Source organism: Tachyglossus aculeatus, chromosome 6, assembly GCF_015852505.1.
Source record: "Tachyglossus aculeatus isolate mTacAcu1 chromosome 6, mTacAcu1.pri, whole genome shotgun sequence".
Lineage (NCBI taxonomy): Eukaryota > Metazoa > Chordata > Mammalia > Monotremata > Tachyglossidae > Tachyglossus > Tachyglossus aculeatus.
The window spans coordinates 27433238-27452222 of NC_052071.1; the positions used below are offsets into that span (position 1 = coordinate 27433238).

Sequence of the window (18985 nt, forward strand, 5' to 3'; positions counted from 1 at the left end):
TTCGCTCATCTCACCTGGAGGAACACACTTACACAGGGAACACACTAGTGCCCATAAATTGACAGTTGTGCCACTGGAACATGAGAGAAGGTGACACAGGGAGGGAAGCTTAAAGAGTAGAACTGCTTGTCAATGTAGTAGGTTCTCCATTAAAAATACTTTCCCAGGGACTTCTATTATCCTGAACAAAGCAGAACTAATTGCTAACCTACAACTTCAGGCTGGGTTCAAAAAGACGAGACGTTGGATTTGGTCCATAGGACACGGTATGGATGTCCCGGACTTGAAGGAGACCCAGTGAAGTAAGGTCGGCCAGTGAGGCCACTGAGGCTGCCTTGTCTAAAACTGAGATGGGGTCTGCCTTTTGTTCTTGGTTCGAAGGGGAAGAGTGAAGGCATTCAACACTTGGTGCTAACTCTGGGGGGATGTCATTCATTCATTCATTCATATTTATTGAGCACTTACTCTGTGCAGAGCACTGTACTAAGCGCTTGGGAAGTACAAGTTGGCAACATATAGAGATGGTCCCTACCCAACAACGGGCTCCCAGTCTAGAAGGGGGAGACAGACAACAAAACAAAACATGTGGACAGGTGTCAAGTCATCAGAATAAATAGAAGTAAAGCTAGAAGCACACCATTAACAAAATAAATAGAATAGTAAATATGTACAAATAAAACAAATAGGGTAATAACTCCGTACAAACATATATACAGGTGCTGTGGGGAGGGGAAGGAGGTAGGGCGGGGGGGGGGGGATGGGGAGGAGGAGAGGAAAAAGGGGGCTCAAATGTCGATGGGGGGCATTCCTCCCAAGTAATTGGGGATGTAGCTCAAGGCCTGCACAATCTGGCCCGGCCTCAACAGGGAAAATCGCACGGACCCATTAAGCCATGACTGCTTTCCATAGCCTGTGAGTGTCCACTATTCCCACTGTGTGTGTCCTTGGGTCCACTTCCCTGACTGTGTGTGTATGCATGCAATACAAACTTCCCTGATCTGAGGTATATTTATGCCTCTCAATTTTTCTGTACTTCTAACTACCCAGGAGGAGTTTCTACACTTGAGAAGCAGTATAGCCCAGTGGAAAAGGCAAAGGCTTGGGAATCAGAACACCTGGGTTCTTATCCCAGCTCCAGCACTCACCTGCTGTGTGACTTTGGGCAAATCACTTAGCTTTGCTGAACCTCAGTTTTCTCATCTGTAAAATGGGGATTTAATACTTATTATCTCTCCCACTTAGACTAAACCCCATGTGTCTGACATGATTATCTTGTATTTTTTTAAATGGTATATACTAAGCGCTATGTGCCAGGCACTGTACTAAGCACTGGGGTAGATACAAGCTAATCAGGTTGGAAACCCACATGGGGCTCCCAGCCCATCTCCATTTAACAAATGAGGTAACTGAGGCACAGAGAAACTAAGTGACTTGCCCAAGGTCACACAACAGACAAGTGGCGGTGCCGGGATTAGAGCCCAGGTCCATGCTCTATCCATTAGGCCATGCTGCTTCTCAGGATAGTACTTGGTATATAGTAAACACTTGATAAAAGCCACAATCATTATTAAGATTATTTTCTCCACCTTCAGAAAATTGCAGTCACTCAGGACCAAGGCCCGGAAGTCATCCAGGATGTGGGATGGAAAGCTGAGAACCTAGAAGGTCTAGAACATCAACATTGAAATTCCTCCTCCCAATCTTTGCTCACCGCATCCCTGTTCTTCCTCACCACCACCAAACCCCTCACACCCAAAATTCAACCCAGCAACTCACATCCCTCTAACCTATCCCACTTTTGCATCATTATTCCCTCCCCAGTCCCCTAACCTATTTCTCCATCAAGATGTAGTGTGTGGAACCCCTGCTTCATCATGAGGAAACTTCTCTGCATCCCTCACCCCTACTTCCTTTGAAGCCCACATCATCCACCTCAACAAGCCACTACAATTACTAGTTGCTAGAACCTCAGGTGATAAAGTACTGGATAAATATGAGGGAGAGAGATCATTAAGTTCCAGAAGCCAATAATCATAACAATCATGGTACTTGTTAAGTGCTTATTATGAACCAAGCACCATACTAACACTGGGGTAGATACAACAGTCAGGAGATTCTGCATCATGCAGAGTGGAATGGGCAACCACTGAATATTTTTAAATGAATGGGGAGATGTATGCAAAATGATGTTTTAGGAAAACATCCAACAGAATAAACTATGGCCTAGAGGCAGGGAGGTATGTGAGGAATCTGATACAGTAGTCAAGTCAGGATATGACAAGTGCTTGATGTAACAGCATGGGGCAGTTTGAATGAAAAGGAAGAGGGCAGAATCTGAAAATGGGTAGATTCTGAAAATGTGAAGAATGAACTGACAGGATTTGGTGGATGACTGAAAATGGGGGGAGAGGGAGGAGAGAGAGAGAGAGTGAGGGAGAGATGAAGAGAGAGAAGGAGGAAGTGAGAGAGAGAATTCAAACAATGCTAAGGTTGGGAGCTTGACAGATGGGGAGGTGGTGGTTTGTCAACACTGAGGACAAGAAAGGACTTTGAAGGATAAATGAGTTCAGTTTTGGAGTTGCCAGAAGGGCATCACATTGAGATTTCCTGGAAGCACAAGGGGATGTAAAGATTATAGAAGCGAGCGGTCAGGGCTAAAAAGTACCCAATTGCTACTTAACTACTAACTTATATACAGATCAGAAGAACATATCTATTCTATTTATTTTATTTTGTTAATATGTTTGGTTTTGTTCTCTGTCTCCCCCTTCTAGACTGTGAGCCCACTGTTGGGTAGGGACTGTCTCTATATGTTGCCAACTTGTACTTCCCAAGCGCTTAGTACAGTGCTCTGCACACAGTAAGTGCTCAATAAATACGATTGACTGATTGATGGGCAATTTTAGTATGATTCCCGTATTATACTGCAAGCTCTTTGAAGGGAACGATTATGTTTACTAATTCTACTGTACTCTTCCAAGTGCTTAGTACAGTGTCCTGCACACGAGGTGCCCTAGAAAAACTATTCAGTTGACTTCCTCTCTCCCTCCAAATTTGTCTTTTTTCACTCCACTTGTAAAAAAAAAAAAAAACAGAACCAGATTGTAAAAACAGAACCAAATACCAAATTCTCTCCCCACTAACTTTTAACCTTGAACACCGCATTTTTTAAGGGTTTTAAAATAGCCTCTTCCAAGTAAGTCCCGTGGGTGTAACTAAATGGCAGGGAGGTGTTGCCTGTGGTTTTCCAGAAGACAAGTCATCCTGAACTGTATTGATCCCTGCAGTGGCAGGGTCACTCCAGGATCCTACTGTATTAAAGAAAAGCCCAGATTGTTCCTAGATTCATTCATTCAATCATATTTACTAAGCACTTACTGTGTGCAGAGCACTGTATGGAGTGCTTGGAAAGTACGATTCATGTGACCCTTATTACCAAATAGGCACTATCTCAACTGTGCTCTGGTCCAGGGGAAAGGGCACAGTTTCGGCTCCGGATCTGCAAGTAGGGGATGTCTGCTGGGGTTTGGCCATCAGGTTTCTGACAAAAAAGCACCTAGGGAGCTCCCCAGGGAAGAGAGGCCCAGCAGGAACTCTGAAAATTAGCCAGTTAACAGGGGACAGGAGACCACAGAGGCTTCCAAGGCAAGCGCGGACTGGGTTATTATGGCACTAGATCAACAGTATACTTCAGCTTTAAATATGTCCTCATGAAAAACTCTTGCAGTCCCTTCACAACGTGCAGTACCCTACTCACCTACTCGCTCATTGTAAGCTATGCCCCAGTGGGAACACCAAGGGTGAGAGAGTGGGAGTGTAAGAGCTAGACTCTATACTTCACACTGCTGCCCGGATCATCTTTGTGCAGAAATGCTCTGGGCATGTTACTCTCCTCCTCAAAAATCTCCAGTGGCTACCAATCACCCTACGCATCAAGCAAAAACTCCTCACTCTCGGCTTCAAGGCTCTCCATCACCTCACCCCCTCCTACCTCACCTCCCTTCTCTCCTTCTACAGCCCAGCACGCACCCTACGCTCCTCTGCTGCCGCTAACCTCCTCACTGGGCCTCATTCTCGCCTGTCCCACCATCGACCCCGGCCCATGTTCTCCCCCTGGCCTGGAATGCCCTCCCTCCCCACATCCGCCAAGCTAGCTCTCTTCCTCCCTTCCATTCCAAGCCCTACTGAGAGCTCACCTCCTCCAGGAGGCCTTCCCAGACTGAGCCCCCTTTTTCCTCTCCCCCTCCCCAGCCCCCACCCTACCCCCTCCCCACAACACCTGTATATGTTTGTACAGATTTATTACTCTATTTATTCTATTTGTACATATTTACTATTCTATTTATTTTGTCAATGATGTGCATCTAGCTTTACTTCTACTTATTCTGATGACATGACAACTGATCACATGTTTTGTTTTGTTGTCTGTCTCCCCGTTCTAGACTGTGAGCCCGTTGTTGGGTAGGGACCGTCTCTATGTTGCCAACTTGTACTTCCCAAGTGCTCAGTATAGTGCTCTGCACACAGTAAGTGCTCAATAAATACGATTGAATGAATAAATGGAAGCCTTTTGGGGGCATGGAATGTGTCTGCCAACTCTGTTGTACTGTACTCTCCCAAGTGCTCAGTACAGTGCACTGCACACAAGAAGTGCTCAATAAATCCCACTGACTGGAGTGGCATGGAGCAAACCACTCTTACTATAAACAATTCCCTCCTACTTGGTTTCAGTCCTGAAGTCTCATGAGGAGCGAGGATCAGGCTTTATTTAACTTGAGAGAGGCTATCATCACTACAGACTCTTCCAGGGACAGCAAGGCTAGGAGTCACAGAGTCCATAACAATAACACCACCATAATAATGGCATTTGTTAGGTACTTACTGTATGTCAAACACTGTAGATAAGGCAAACCCTTGAGTAGATATAAGATATTCAGGTTCCAAATGGGGCTCATAGTCTAAGAAGGAGGGTAAACAGGTATTGAATCTCCATTTCACAAATGAGGAAACTAAGGTACAGAGAAAGTAAGTGACTTGCCCAAGGTCATACAACAGCTATATGGTGGAGTCAGGATTAGAACCCAGGTCCTCACTCTTTCCATTAGACCACACTGCTTCTTATTATTCCACTTTAACACCCAAAATTCCTAAAAGCATCTTCCCTTCCATAAAACTTTCCTTTGTTGGTAAGGACTGAATTCTCTTAACTTAATCCACCACCTACATCCTTTCTTGGTTGTCTCCCAAAACTGAATGGATAGTCAGTCATTGGGAAAATAACTCAGAACACAAGAATGTCTTTTTAAAAAAAAAAATTTAGGAATTGCTGCATACTGAGGGAAGGTAACTATGCCTCTGTGTGTTCTGTTTTGCTGCAAAACACCTACACATCCACTTGGGAATCTTCAGGTATTAGGCATCGTTTCTGGTGATGCTGAGAACTCATTAGCTATCTGTGAGTTAACTTGCATCTGTAACCACCACCCTCATGATGATTTTTTTCTTCCTCTGAACTCCCATAAGCAACCTGAGCTATATAAAAAGCATCTTCGCATAGAGAGTATTTCTGAATTCTCTTTATTCCTTTGGCTGTTCATGGGAATCGATTGGTTTTTAGTCTCATTGGTGTTTCTGAACATTCTGTGGGTTCTCCCTGGATTTTTTTTTTTTAATTAGGACTCAAGATGAAATGACCTGGGCCCAGGACACTTCTCAGGTGACACCCAAGATAAGAATAGAAACAAACTGAGTTAGCCAGCCACAAATCAAATCAAGAATTTGGCCTATTACTGCTCTAAAAAAATCAACTGATCAATCAATCAACATTATTTATTCAACGCTTACTGTGTGCAGAGTACTGAATGCTTGAGAGAGCACAATACAACAGGAGCTTACAGTCTGGGGGGGGAACAAACATTAAATAAGTTAGGAATATGTGTGTAAGTACTGTGGGCTGAAGGTGGAGTGAATATCAAGTGCTTAATGGGTACAGATCCTAGTACAAGGGTGATGTGGGAGGGAGAGTGAGTAGGGGAAATGAGATTTTAGTCAGGGAAGGCCTCAGAGGAAATGTGATTTTATGAGGGCTTTGAAGGTTGGGAGACTGATGGACTCTCTTATATGAAAGGGGAGGGATTTCCTTGTGGGAGGACACTGGCAAGGGGTCCAGCCTAATGTTTTCCATAGAAAACAAATGATGGTAAATAGGATAAAGTAGGATTGCATTTTTTGCTCTTCTTTTAAAAAGTATCTGTGATCCTAACATGCCAGAATGAAGTCAGTGAGCCACAATTTAAGGGTATGAATCAAAGTTGCTTCTGAAAGTATTTGGCACTCAAGTGGGTATTTAGCTGTCTAGATAAAATCTGGTTTTGCCTACACAAAGTGCCAGTATGCAGCACTAAAGCTTTGGATGGCTAGACCAAAAAAAAAAAAGGGGGGGGGTCTACCCATTCATAGTTTAAACAGGCATGAAAAAAATATAAAGTAACTTTTTCTATAGCATTAGCATAGAGAAAAATCACATAACCGCACCCAGATTGTTCTGGCACTATCATACTGAAAAAAAGAATGAACTCAACAGGAAGAAGCTTCTGCATTACAATGGAAAAATATCACCATCTAGCCTATGGCCAAAACGCTTTTTAAAAAAATCACCTCGTCTACCAATGGTATTTTCTGAGCACATACTGTGTACGGAGCGCTTGGGATACAATATATCAGAGTTGGTAGACACATTCTCTGCCCCCAAAGAGCTTTCAGGCTAGTCTCTTCTTTTCCTTCTCTCATTTAGGTTTTTAAGAAAAACATCCTACCGTTTGCAATTTGGGGAAAGCCATAGAAGAGTTGCAATAGTGCGATGTCCCAACATAACCCTCTATTTACCCAGATGCTCTCCTTCTGTGCCTTACACACAATGGAGAAAGGCTAGATAAGAAACACTCTCTCTCCACCCTTCTCAGATTCTTCGTCCAACAGACCCAAAGGATTCCATACACATTTGCCAGGTTCCCTGGCCTCAAGAAACCTCGCAAGACTAATTGTTCAAAACATCTGACAGCAGAAAAAGAGTTTGAGATCCGATCATTACATTCCACGTCTCGGAATCTACATACTGTACTGAAGTGTAGGTTAACATATGATTTTTTCCTTCCTGCAGACCTTTAAAAATGTTTTCCAAATTACTACCATCCGGCTTTCACATTCTGTTTTCTACAAGTGCACCAGAATGCGGAATGCAAAGGAAACTCTCTACTTCAGAGAAAAAAAAAAGTCAGCAAATATCCCACTGCATTTATTGAAAGAAAGTAGCCAAACTCCAGTTCCTGCCTCGGGGGCTGATTCAATGCCGAATTGTACTTTCCAAGCGCTCAGTACAGTGCTCTGCACACAGTAAGCGCTCAATAAATACGATTAAATGACTGAATTGCCAATTCCTTCTCAGTTTGGAGAAGGCGGTGATCTATTTAAAGGCTTCCTAAAGCATCGCACTCCTGACTTTTTAATTGGCAGCAGAACACTGCCGTTTGCTTTTTGGGGTTTTAAAATAGAGAAGAAAGGCAGGGTCGGTGCTGGCAGCAAGGAAAAGTGGGGGGGATATGGTCCCGTGTCCCCCTCCAGAGTGCTTAAAACAGTGCTTGGCACATAGTAAGTGCTTAACAAATACCATCATTATTATGATGTGGGTAGAATTCAAACCAACTCCTTTTCATTCATTCATTCAATCAAATTTATTGAGTGCTTACTGTGTGCAGAGCACTGTAGTAAGCACTTGGAAAGTACAATTCAGCAACAGAGACAAAACCTGCCCACAGTGGACTCTCATTCAATCGCATTTATTGAGTGAATTGTACTTTCCAAGCGCTTAGTCCAGTGTTCTGCACACAGTAAGTGCTCCATAAATATGACTGAATGAATTGAGCGCTTACTGTGTGCAGAGCACTGGACTAAGCGCTTGGAAAGTACAACTGGGCAAAAGAGAGGGACAGTCCCCCACAACGGGCTCTCAGTCTATTCAGTCAATCGTATTTATGGAGCGCTTACGGTATGCAGAGCACTGGAGTAAGCGCTTAGAAAGTGCAATTCAACAACAGAAACAATCCCTGCCCGCAGCGGGCTCTCATTCAATCGTATTTATTGAGCGAATTGTACTTTCCAAGCACTTAGTCCAGTGCTCTGCACACAGTAAGCTTTGGAGTCGGGGGCCATGGGTTCAAACCCCGACTCCACCAATTGTCAGCTGTGTGACTTTGGGCAAGTCACTTAACTTCTCTGTGCCTCAGTTACCTCATCTGTAAAATGGGGATTAAGGTTGTGAGCCCCCCCGTGGGATAGCCTGAAGACCCTTGTAACCTCCCCAGCGTTTAGAACAGTGCTTTGCACATAGTAAGTGCTTAATGCCATTATTATTATTATTACGACAATGAATTGAGCGCTTTCTGTGTGCGGAGCACTGGACTAAGCGCTTGGAAAGTATAACTGGGCAACAGATAAGGCCAGTCCCCAACAACTGGCCCTCGGTCTATTCATTCAATCGTGAACAGTGCTCAGCGATTAGAACAGTGCTTTGCACATAATAAGCGCTTAATAAATGCCATCATTATTATAACGACTGAATGAATTGAGCGCTTTCTGTGTGCGGAACATTGGACTAAGCACTTGGAATGTATAACTGGGCAACAGATAGGGCCGGTCCCCAACAACTGACCCTCGGTCTATTCATTCAATCCTGAACAGTGCTCAGCGCTTAGACAGTGCTTTGCACAGAATAAGCGCTTAAAAAATACCATTATTATTACGACAATGAATTGAACGCTTTCTGTGTGCGGAGCACTGGACTAAGCGCTTGGAAAGTATAACAGGGCAACAGATAGGGCCAGTCCCCAACAACTGGCCCTCGGTCTATTCATTCAATCGTGAACAGTGCTCAGCGCTTAGAACAGTGCTTTGCACATAACAAGCACTTAATAAATGCCATTATTATTATAATGACTGAATGAATTGAGCGCTGCGTGCGGAGCACTGGACTAAGCGCTTGGAAAGTATAACTGGGCAACAGATAGGGCCGGTCCCCAACAACTGGCCCTCGGTCTATTCATTCAATCGTGAACAGTGCTCGGCGCTTAGACAGTGCTTTGCACATAATAGGCGCTTAATAAATGCCATTATTATTACAACTGAATGAACTGAGTGCTTTCTGTGTGCGGAGCACTGGACTAAGAGCTTGGAAAGTATAACTGGGCAACAGATAGGGCCAGTCCCCAACAACTGGCCCTCGGTCTAGTCATTCAATCGTGAACAGTGCTCGGCGCTTAGTGCTTTGCACATAACAAGCGCTTAATAAATGCTATTATTATAACGACTGAATGAATTGAGCGCTTTCTGTGTGCGGAGCACTGGACTAAGAGCTTGGAGAAGCTGCGTGGCTCAGTGGAAAGAGCACGGGCTTAGGAGTCAGAGGTCATGGGTTCGAATCCCGGCTCTGCCACGTGTCTGCTGTGTGACCTTGGGCAAGTCACTTAACTTCTCTGAGCCTCAGTTCCCTCATCTGTAAAATGGGGATGATTACTGTAAGCCCCACGTGGGACAACCTGATCACCTTGTATCTCCCCCCCTTCCCCCCCCCCCGGCACTTAGAACAATGCTTTGCACATAGTAAACGCTTAACAAATGCCATCATTATTATATAACTGGGCAACAGATAGGGCCAGTCCCCAACAACTGGCCCTCGGTCTATTCGTTCAATCGTGAACAGTGCTCAGCGATTAGAACAGTGCTTTGTACATAATAAGCGCTTAAAAATGTCATTATTATTACGACTGAATGAATTGAGCGCTTTCTGTGTACGGAGCACTGGACTAAGTGCTTGGAAAGTATAACTGGGCAACAGATAGGGCCGGTCCCCAACAACTGACCCTCGGTCTATTCATTCAATCCTGAACAGTGCTCAGCGCTTAGACAGTGCTTTGCACAGAATAAGCGCTTAATAAATGCCATCATTATTATTACGACTGAATTGAGCGCTTTCTGTGTGCTGGGCACTGGACTAAGCGCTTGGAAAGTATAACTGGGCAACAGATAGGGCCAGTCCCCAACAACTGGCCCTCGGTCTATTCATTCAATCGTGAACAGTGCTCAGCGCTTAGAACAGTGCTTTGTACAGAATAAGCGCTTAAAAAATGTCATTATTATTACGACTGAATGAATTGAGTGCTTTCTGTGTGCGGAGCACTGGACTAAGCGCTTGGAAAGTATAACTGGGCAACAGATAGGGCCGGTCCCCAACAACTGGCTCTCAGTCTATTCATTCAATCGTGAACAGTGCTCGGCGCTTAGACAGTGCTTTGCACATAACAAGCGCTTAATAAATGCCATTATTATTATAACGACTGAATTAATTGAGCGCTTTCTGTGTGCGGGGCACTGGACTAAGCGCTTGGAAAGTATAACTGGGCAACAGATAGGGCCAGTCCCCAACAACTGGCCCTCGGTCTATTCATTCAATCGTGAACAGTGCTCAGCGCTTAGAACAGTGCTTTGCACAGAATAAGCGCTTAAAAAATGCCATCATTATTATAACGACTGAATGAATTGAGCGCTTTCTGAGTGTGGAGCACTGGACTAAGTGCTTGGAAAGTATAACTGGGCAACAGATAGGGCCGGTCCCCAACAACGGGCTCGCGGTCTATTCGTTCAATCGTGAACAGTGCTCAGTGCTCAGAACAGTGCTTTGCACATAACAAGCAGTTAATAAATGCCATTATTATTATAACGACTGAATGAATTGAGCGCTTTCTGTGTGCGGAGCACTGGACTAAGCGCTTGGAAAGTATAACTGGGCAACAGATAGGGCCAGTCCCCAACAACTGGCCCTCGGTCTATTCATTCAATCCTGAACAGTGCTCGGCGCTTAGACAGTGCTTTGCACATAACAAGCGCTTAATAAATGCCATTATTATTATTACGACTGAATGAATTGAGCGCTTTCTGTGTGCGGAGCACTGGACTAAGCGCTTGGAAAGTGTAACTGGGCAACAGATAGGGCCGGTCCCCAACAACGGGCTCGCGGTCTATTCGTTCAATCGTGAACAGTGCTCAGCGTTTTGCGCATAGTAAGCGCTAATTAAATGCCATCATTATAATTATTGTTGTTGCTGGGAGCTTAGGGTGTGCAGAGCACTAGCCTAAGTGTTTTCTAGGCCAAGGAGCGGTCAGCCCCGGCCGCCCTCGCCGTTGGCATCTTGTGCGGCGGCGAACCGGGCCCTGCGGCCCATAGGCGTCGGGGCTCGGCCGCCGGCGCTGCCCCCCCTCCCCCGTTGTGATGGGCACCGGTCGGGGTCCCCCCCCGGGGGGGCGGGTGACTTACCGCTGCCCGCCAGCGCGGCCAAGGACAGGGCGACGACGAGGAGGAGCCGGCGGGGCTCCATGGCAGGAGCAGGAGGAGGAGGAGGGGGAGGAGGAGCCGGGCCCGGGGAGCCCGGGAGGCCCGGGGAGCCCGGCCTCCTGCTGCACAGCTCCAAGGGCGGCGGCTGCAGGCCTCAAAGCCGCAGCGTTGCTGCTGCTGCACGGCTGGGGGGGGGCGGTGAGGCTGCTGCTGCTGCTGCTGCTGCTGCTGCTGCAGCTCCTGCAGCTGCTGCCAGGCCGGAGGGGCGGGCTGCCCGGGCTGGCGGGGCGGGCAGGCTGGCGAGGCGGGCTCGGGGGCGGGGCCTGGGCCCGCAGAAACGGGTTGCGCAGCGCCGGGCGGGGCCTGGCTGGGCCTGGTTGCCTGTCTTCCTAAGCTGGGATCCCCGGGACATCGGGCCCTCCTTCCCTTCCCTTCCCTTCCGCTCCCCTCCCCTCCCCTCCCCTCCCCTCCCTTCCCTTCCCTTCCCTTCCCTTCCCCTCCCCTCCCCTCCCTTCCTTTCCCCTCCACTCCCTTCCCCTCCCCCTCCCCCTCCCTTCCCTTCCCCTCCCCCTCCCTTCCCCTCCCCCTCCCTTCCCTTCCCCTCCCCCTCCCTTCCCTTCCCCTCCCCTCCCCCTCCCTTCCCTTCCCCTCCCCTCCCCCTCCCTTCCCCTCCCCCTCCCTTCCCCTCCCCCTCCCCTCCCTTCCCCTCCCTTTCCTCCCTTCCCTTCCCTTCCCTCCCTTCCCTTCCCTCCCCTTCCCTTCCCTTCCCCTCCCCTCCCCTCCCCTCCCTTCCCTTCCCTTCCCTCCCCTCCCCTTCCCCTCCCCTTCCCTTCCCTCCCATTCCCTTCCCCTCCCCTCCCTCCCCTCCCCGTGCTCTCCCAATCAATCAATCAATCGTATTTATTGAGAGTTTACTGTGTGCAGGGCACTGTACTAAGCGCTTGGGAAGTACAAGCTGGCAACATATAGAGACAGTCCCTACCCCACAGTGGGCTCCCCTCCTCGTGCCCTTCCCCCTTCCTCGTGCCCTTCTCCCCTTCTCGTGCTCTCCCCTCCTCCCCGTGCCCTCCTCCCCTACTCGTGCTCTCCCCTCCTCCCCGTGCCCTCCTCCCCTCCCCGTGCCCTCATGCCCTCCTCCCCCCCCTCGTACCCTCCCCTCCTCGTGCCCTTCTCCCCCCCCTCCTCGTGCCCTCCTCCCCTCCTCGTGCCCTTCTCCCCTCCTCGTGCCCTCCCCCCGGGGAAGGAGGTAGGAAAGGGCACTGTTGCCGCCAAAGTTTTGCTCATTCATTCCTTCTAGTCGTATTTATTGAGCACTTACTGTGTGCACAGCACTGGACTAAGCGCTTGGGAAGTCCAAGTCGGCAACAGATAGAGACGGTCCCCACCCAACAACGGGAGAGACAGTCCCTACCCAACAACGGGCTCACAGTCTAGAAGGGGGAGACGTCGTTGGGTAAGCATCGCCTCTATCTGTTTATTCCATCGTATTTATTGAGCACTTACTGTGTGCGGAGCACTGGACAGAGCGCTTGGGAAGTCCAAGTCGGCAACAGATACAGATGGTCTCTACCCAACAACGGGCTCACGGTCTAGAAGGGGGAGACGTCATTGGGTAAGCATCGCCTCTGTCTGTTCATTCCATCGTGTTTATTGAGTGCTTACTGTGTGCACAGCACTGGACAAAGCGCTTGGGAAGTCCAAGTCGGCAACAGATAGAGACGGTCCCTACCCAACAACGGGCTCACGGTCTAGAAGGGGAAGACGTCGTTGGGTAAGGATCACCTCTCTTTGTTCATTCCATCGTATTTATTGAGTGCTTACTGTGTGCAGAGCATTGGACTGAGCGCTTGGGAAGTCCAAGTCGGCAACAGAGACGGTCCCCACCCATCAACAGGCTCACAGTCCACAGTCTAGAAGGGGGAGACGTCGTTGAGTAAGCATCGCCTCTATCTGTTCATTCCATCATATTTATTGAGCACTTACTGTATGCAGAGCACTGGACTAAGCGCTTGGGAAATCCAAGTCGGCAACATATAGCGACGGTCCTTACCCAACAATGTGCTCCCAGTCTAGAAGAGGGATACGTCGTTGGGTAAGGATCGCCTCCATCTGTTCATTGCTTCATTCCATCGTATTTATTGAGCACTTACTGTGTGCAGAGCACTGGACTAAGCGCTTGGGAAGTCCAAGTCGGCAACAGAGACGGTCCCTACCCAACAACGGGCCCACAGTCTAGAAGGAGGAGACAGGCCACAAAACATGTAGACAGGTGTCAACCGTCAGAATAAATAGAATTATAGCTATATGCACATTAACAAAATAAATAGAATAGTAATCTGTTGCCGAACTGTCCTTTCCAAGCGCTTAGTCCAGTTCTCTGCACACAGTAAGCTCTCAAGAAATGTGACTTTGGGCAAGTCACTTAACTTCTCTGTGCCTCTGTTATCTGTAAAATAAGGATTGACTGTGAGCCCCACATGGGACAATCTGATCACCTTATATCCCCCCCCCCCAGCGCTTAGAACAGTGCTTTGCACATAGTAAGCGCTTAACAAATGCCATCATTATTATTATTAAGAAATACGACTGAATGAATGTCCCAGTTCAATAAATACGATTGAATGAATGAGTGTTCAAGCGGCAGCGCCTCCCCCGCAGTTGCAGGCCCCACGGGGCGCTTAGACAGGGCTCAGCCGTTGGCTCTCCGCAATTTTCCCGAGCGAAGGAAGCTCGAAAGCTGTGCTAAGGACAACGATCGAAGCGATTGCAGCCGCTTCAAAGTGTCGCCTCCCAACTCTGATACCTAAAGGGGATGGGCAACACGCATCCCGTGGGCTAGACTTTGTGCAGAACACTACATCGCCCGCCAGCCTACGATGAGCTGCATCATACTTTCTCCCGAAGCCTTTCAAATTAAGAATCAGCAGGGAGAGTGTTTTACCCTAGGGGGAGAAACTCCATTCTTTACAAAGAGAATGTAGCTTTAGTGTCTCAAAACTCACTTTGATGCTACTGGATTTAAAATGATGGGTAAATCATCTTATCGAATTCTAAGAGAATAAAAAGCAGCCATCGTTAAGTACCCGAAACAACAAGCAATTTTCTTTAAAAAAAAAAAAAAACACCTGCATTATGCAGACATGTAAAAACTAGAGGTCAGGTCAGACTTACTGCACTGCAGCAAGCCAAGCTATGTGTCCTGGACCATAGTCTCTTTAATTGAAATAATAATAGTAATGGCATTTTTTAAGCACTTACTATGTGTCAGACACTGTACTAAGCGCTGGGGTAGGTACAAGCAAATAATAATTACGGTAATTAAGTGCTTACAGTGTGCCAAGCACGGTACTAAGCACTGGTGTAGATACAAGGTAATCAGGTTGTCCCATGTGGGGCTGACAGTCTTACCCCCCCATTTTTACAGATGAGGTAACTGAGGCACAGGGAGGTTATGTGCTTGCCCAAGGTCACACAGCAGACAAGTGACGGAGCTGGAGTTAGAACCCACGACCTCTGACTCCCAAGCCCCCGCTAAGCTGTGAGCCCCATCGGGTTGGACACAGGCCCTGTCCCACATGGGGCTCACAGTCTCAATCCCCATTTTACAGATGAGGTAACTGAGGCACAGAGAAGTAAAGTGACTTGCCCAAGGCATACAGCAGACAAGTGGCGGAGCCAGAATTAGAATCCATGACCTTCTGACTCCCAGGCCCATGCTGTATCCACTGTGCCATGAAATCCCTAGAAGAATGCATACTGCAGCTCTTTTGGGCTAAAAAGTAAAATTATTTCACTTGTATTGAGTCAGGTGACAATTTCGCAAGTTTTCAGATGTGAGGATTGTTTTGTTTAGGTAAGGTTTTCATTGGGTGAGAAGACAAGAAAGTGGTTCACTTTGTTTTTCAATCATGACAGCTTTAGTAGAAATTAAAATATTTGAATCTTGATACTTTTTCTCTTGCTATTTTGATAGAGTTCATTCATTCATTCGTATTTATTGAGCGCTTACTATGTGCAGAGTTGATATCTGCACAACTTTTAGAAATTCTAAAGGTTTGGGATTGCAGACACTAACATAGATACTGTTGAGAGACTGTTACCACGATAATACATTCCCTCATCCCACCCTGCCTAGATTATTGCATCAACCTCCTTGCCGACTTCCCAGCCTCCTGTCTCTCCCCACTGCAGTCCACACTTCACTCTACTGCCTAGATCATTTGTCTACAAGAACATTCAAGACATGCCACCCTGCCTCAAAAAACTCCAGTGGCTGTCCATCCACCTCCGCATCAAACAAAAACTCACTTTTGGCTTTAAAGCATTCCACTACCTTGCCCAATCCTACCTCACCTCAGTTCTCTCCTTCTACTACCCAGGACACACACTTTGCTCTTTCTAATGCTAACCTTCTCACTGTGCCTCGATCTCTCCAGCTCACCACAGACCCCTGACCCACGGTCCTGCCTCTAGCCTGGAACTCCCTTCCTCCTCAAATCTAACAGACAATTCTTCTCCCTCTCCTTAAAAGCCTCATTGAGGTACATCTCCTCCAAGAGGCCTTCCGGGACTAAGCCCCACCTTTCCTCATCTCCCCCTCCCTTCTGCCTTTCTCTGACTTGTTCCCTTTGCTCTTCCCCCCATCCAGCCCACGGCACAGATGATCTGATCTGTAATCTTATTTATTTGTATTCAAGTCTGTCTCCAGGGAATGTGTCTGTTTATTGTTGTACTCTCCCAAGTGCTTAGTGCAGTGCTCTGCACACAGTAAGCGCTCATTAAATACGATTGAGTGAATGGGAAACAGCATGGCCTAGTGCGTAGAGCATGGCTCCTCCAATTGTCAGCTGTGTGACCTTGGGCAAGTCACTTAACTCCTCTGGGCCTCAGTTACCTCAACTGTAAAATGGGGATTAATACTGTGAGCCCCCTGTGGGACAACCTGATCACCTTGTAACCTCCCCAGTGCTTAGAACAGTGCTTTGCACATAGTAAGCGCTTAATAAATGCCATTATTATTATTATTATGGGCCTGGTAGTAAGAAGGACCTGGCTTCTAATACCCGCTCTGCCACTTGTCTGCTGTGTGACCTTGGGCAAGTCACTTCAGTTCTCTGTGCCTCAGTCTTGGGGATTAAGACTGTGATCTAACTTGATTACCTTATATCTACTCAGAATTTTGTACAGTGTCTGGCACATAAGAACTTAACAAATACCATAAAAGGAAATATATTGTTTTGAACAAAACACGAGCTGGCAAGTTAATCACTCCACTGATGGTTTTTATTTAAAGCTCATTGTGTGCAACCACTGAAGTGCTTGAGAGAGAAAAATGAAACTAGTAGACATGAATAATGGTAATATTTGTTAAGCACTTACTATGTACCAAGCACTGTACTAAGTTCTGCGGTAGATACAAATAAGAAGGTTGGACACCATCCCTGTCCCTCATGGGGCTCACGGTCTACGTTGGAAAGAGAACAGGTATTGAATCCCCACTTTACAGTTGAAGCAATTGAGGCACAGAGAGTTTAAGTGACTCACTCAAGGTCACAAAGCAGGCAAGCAGCAAGGTCAGGATTAGAACCCAGGTCCTCCTACTCCCAGGTCCGTGTTCTTTCTGCTAGGCCACACTGCTTCCCAAGAAGTTTACAGCCTAGCAGGAAAGACACAACAAAATAAGTCACACATAAGAGGAAGAAATGGGTGATATGTAAGTGGGTTAGTGCTTAAGTAATGGGGTATGTAAATATGTAGAGGTTGAGAGAATTATGTGACTAGGTGGTGCAGAAGTGGAGAATTTAGAAATTAATCATGGAAGGGCTCCTGAAAAAGTTGTGATTTCGGAAGGGCTTTGAAGGTGGGGAAAGCTGTGGATTGTTGGATATCAAGGGGGAGAGGTTTCCAAGGAGCAGGGAGTACCAGAGCAAGAGGTCAGTGGTGAGAGAAGCATGATGTGAGGAAGGTTAGCTTGACAGGAATGAAGAATGCAAATGAAGGGGAGTGGGAAACCAGGAGGGAGAGAGTGCCTTAAAGCAAGTGGTCGAGGGACCCGTTTAAAGCAGGTGGTCAATCTATAGGGTAGATTCACAAGGAAGTGTAAGGGGACTCATGTTTTCTCCATTAGTAGAATTTTAGCTTTCAAACCACCACTGTTTTTTCACTGACAACCTTCATTTTGAATCTGTTTCTGGATTTACCGCTTTCAGGAAGAAAATAGCAATTATGGAGTTAGAACCACCAGTTCACTCTGTAACTGGGCCTGTTTTGACTGAATATAGTGGAAATAATGTTAGCAATAATAATGGTATTCGTTAAGTGCTTATTGTGTGCCAAGAACTGTAAATATAATGATTAAAAGATAATGTGGTGTTGCAGTTTCGTTACTTCCTCAAACCCAGTTCCTGTGGCAACTAATTGAAGGCATTTGTGCCTGGAGGGAAGGAGTTCACTGGCACTGGATAAAAGTTGTTTTTACCAATAGCGGTCCAGGTTAATTTTGGTACAGTATTTGCTGAAGAATTCAAAGAGGGCTTTGAGCAAACACAATCTAGTATATTTTGTTAACTTGCATCGTCCGGCAGGGCCATTCTTTCCCTCTAGACTTAAGCTTGTTGTGGGCAGGGAACGTTTATGCCAACTGTGTGGTATTATACTCTCCCAAGAACTTAGTACAGTACTCTGTGCGTAGTGTGTGGTCAATAAATACCATTGATGATGATAATGATAATGATGATAACTGACCAAGGAAGCACTCAATAAATATGATTGAATGAATCTTTAAGGCCCAGCTAGAGCTGGCTTCAGATGATAAGCAAAGTGAGCAGATGCCTCTAACTTCTCATCTCCCACCATCTTCTCCCTCCCTTCTGTGTCACCTACATCCTTCAATCAATCAATCAATGGTATTTATTGAGTGCTTACTGTGTGAAGAGCACTGTCCTTGGGTCTGTAACCTCTAAGCACTTTAATAACCACTTCTCCTCCACCTGGCAGCACTTACATACATAAGCTTATACTCTTGTTGCTTCTTGTCCTGTCTTATGCTGTTGAGTCATCTCCGAGCCATAGCGACACCATGGACACATCTCTCCCAGTACCCCCCACCTCCATCTGCAGTTGTTCTGGTAGTGCATCCATAGCGTTTTCTTGGTAAAAATACAGAAGTGGTTTACCATTGCCTCCTTCCCTGCAGCAAACTTGAATCTCCATCCTTGACTCTCTCCCATGCCACTGTTGCCCAGCACAGGTGAGTTTTGACTTATAGCAGATTGCTTTCCACTTGCAAACCACTGGCCAAGTTAGGAATGGAATGGCTATGCCTCTGCTTGACTCTTCCTCCCGTAATCGAGACTGGTAGTGCACTGGAAACTCTCCAGTTTGCGACCCTGAGAGGGGCTTGTTGCTTCACCTAGCTGTAATTTACTTTTATGTCTGTATCCTCCACATCGTAAGCTCCCTTGAGAGCAGAGATCATGTCAACTAACTCTACTGTACTCTCCCAATCACTTAGTACGTGTTCTGCACCCAGTAAGCACTCAATCAATACCACTAATTGATTGATTGTAGCTGCTACACCAGACTTGGCAAATTGGCCCTTCT

At 46.8% G+C, this 18985-nt stretch overlaps 1 protein-coding gene across 1 annotated transcript in view; it reads right to left on the minus strand.

Annotated features, from left to right (window-relative positions):
- CD99L2 (CD99 molecule like 2) overlaps window positions 1–11545 on the minus strand; it is a 116196-nt gene extending 104651 nt beyond the window's left edge. The window contains exon 1 of the mRNA XM_038747705.1: window positions 11366–11545. Coding sequence (XP_038603633.1) covers window positions 11366–11426 — 61 coding nt within the window. The 5' untranslated portion in view covers window positions 11427–11545. The remainder of the gene's footprint in view (window positions 1–11365) is intronic.
- Between the last annotated feature and the right edge of the window lie 7440 nt (window positions 11546–18985).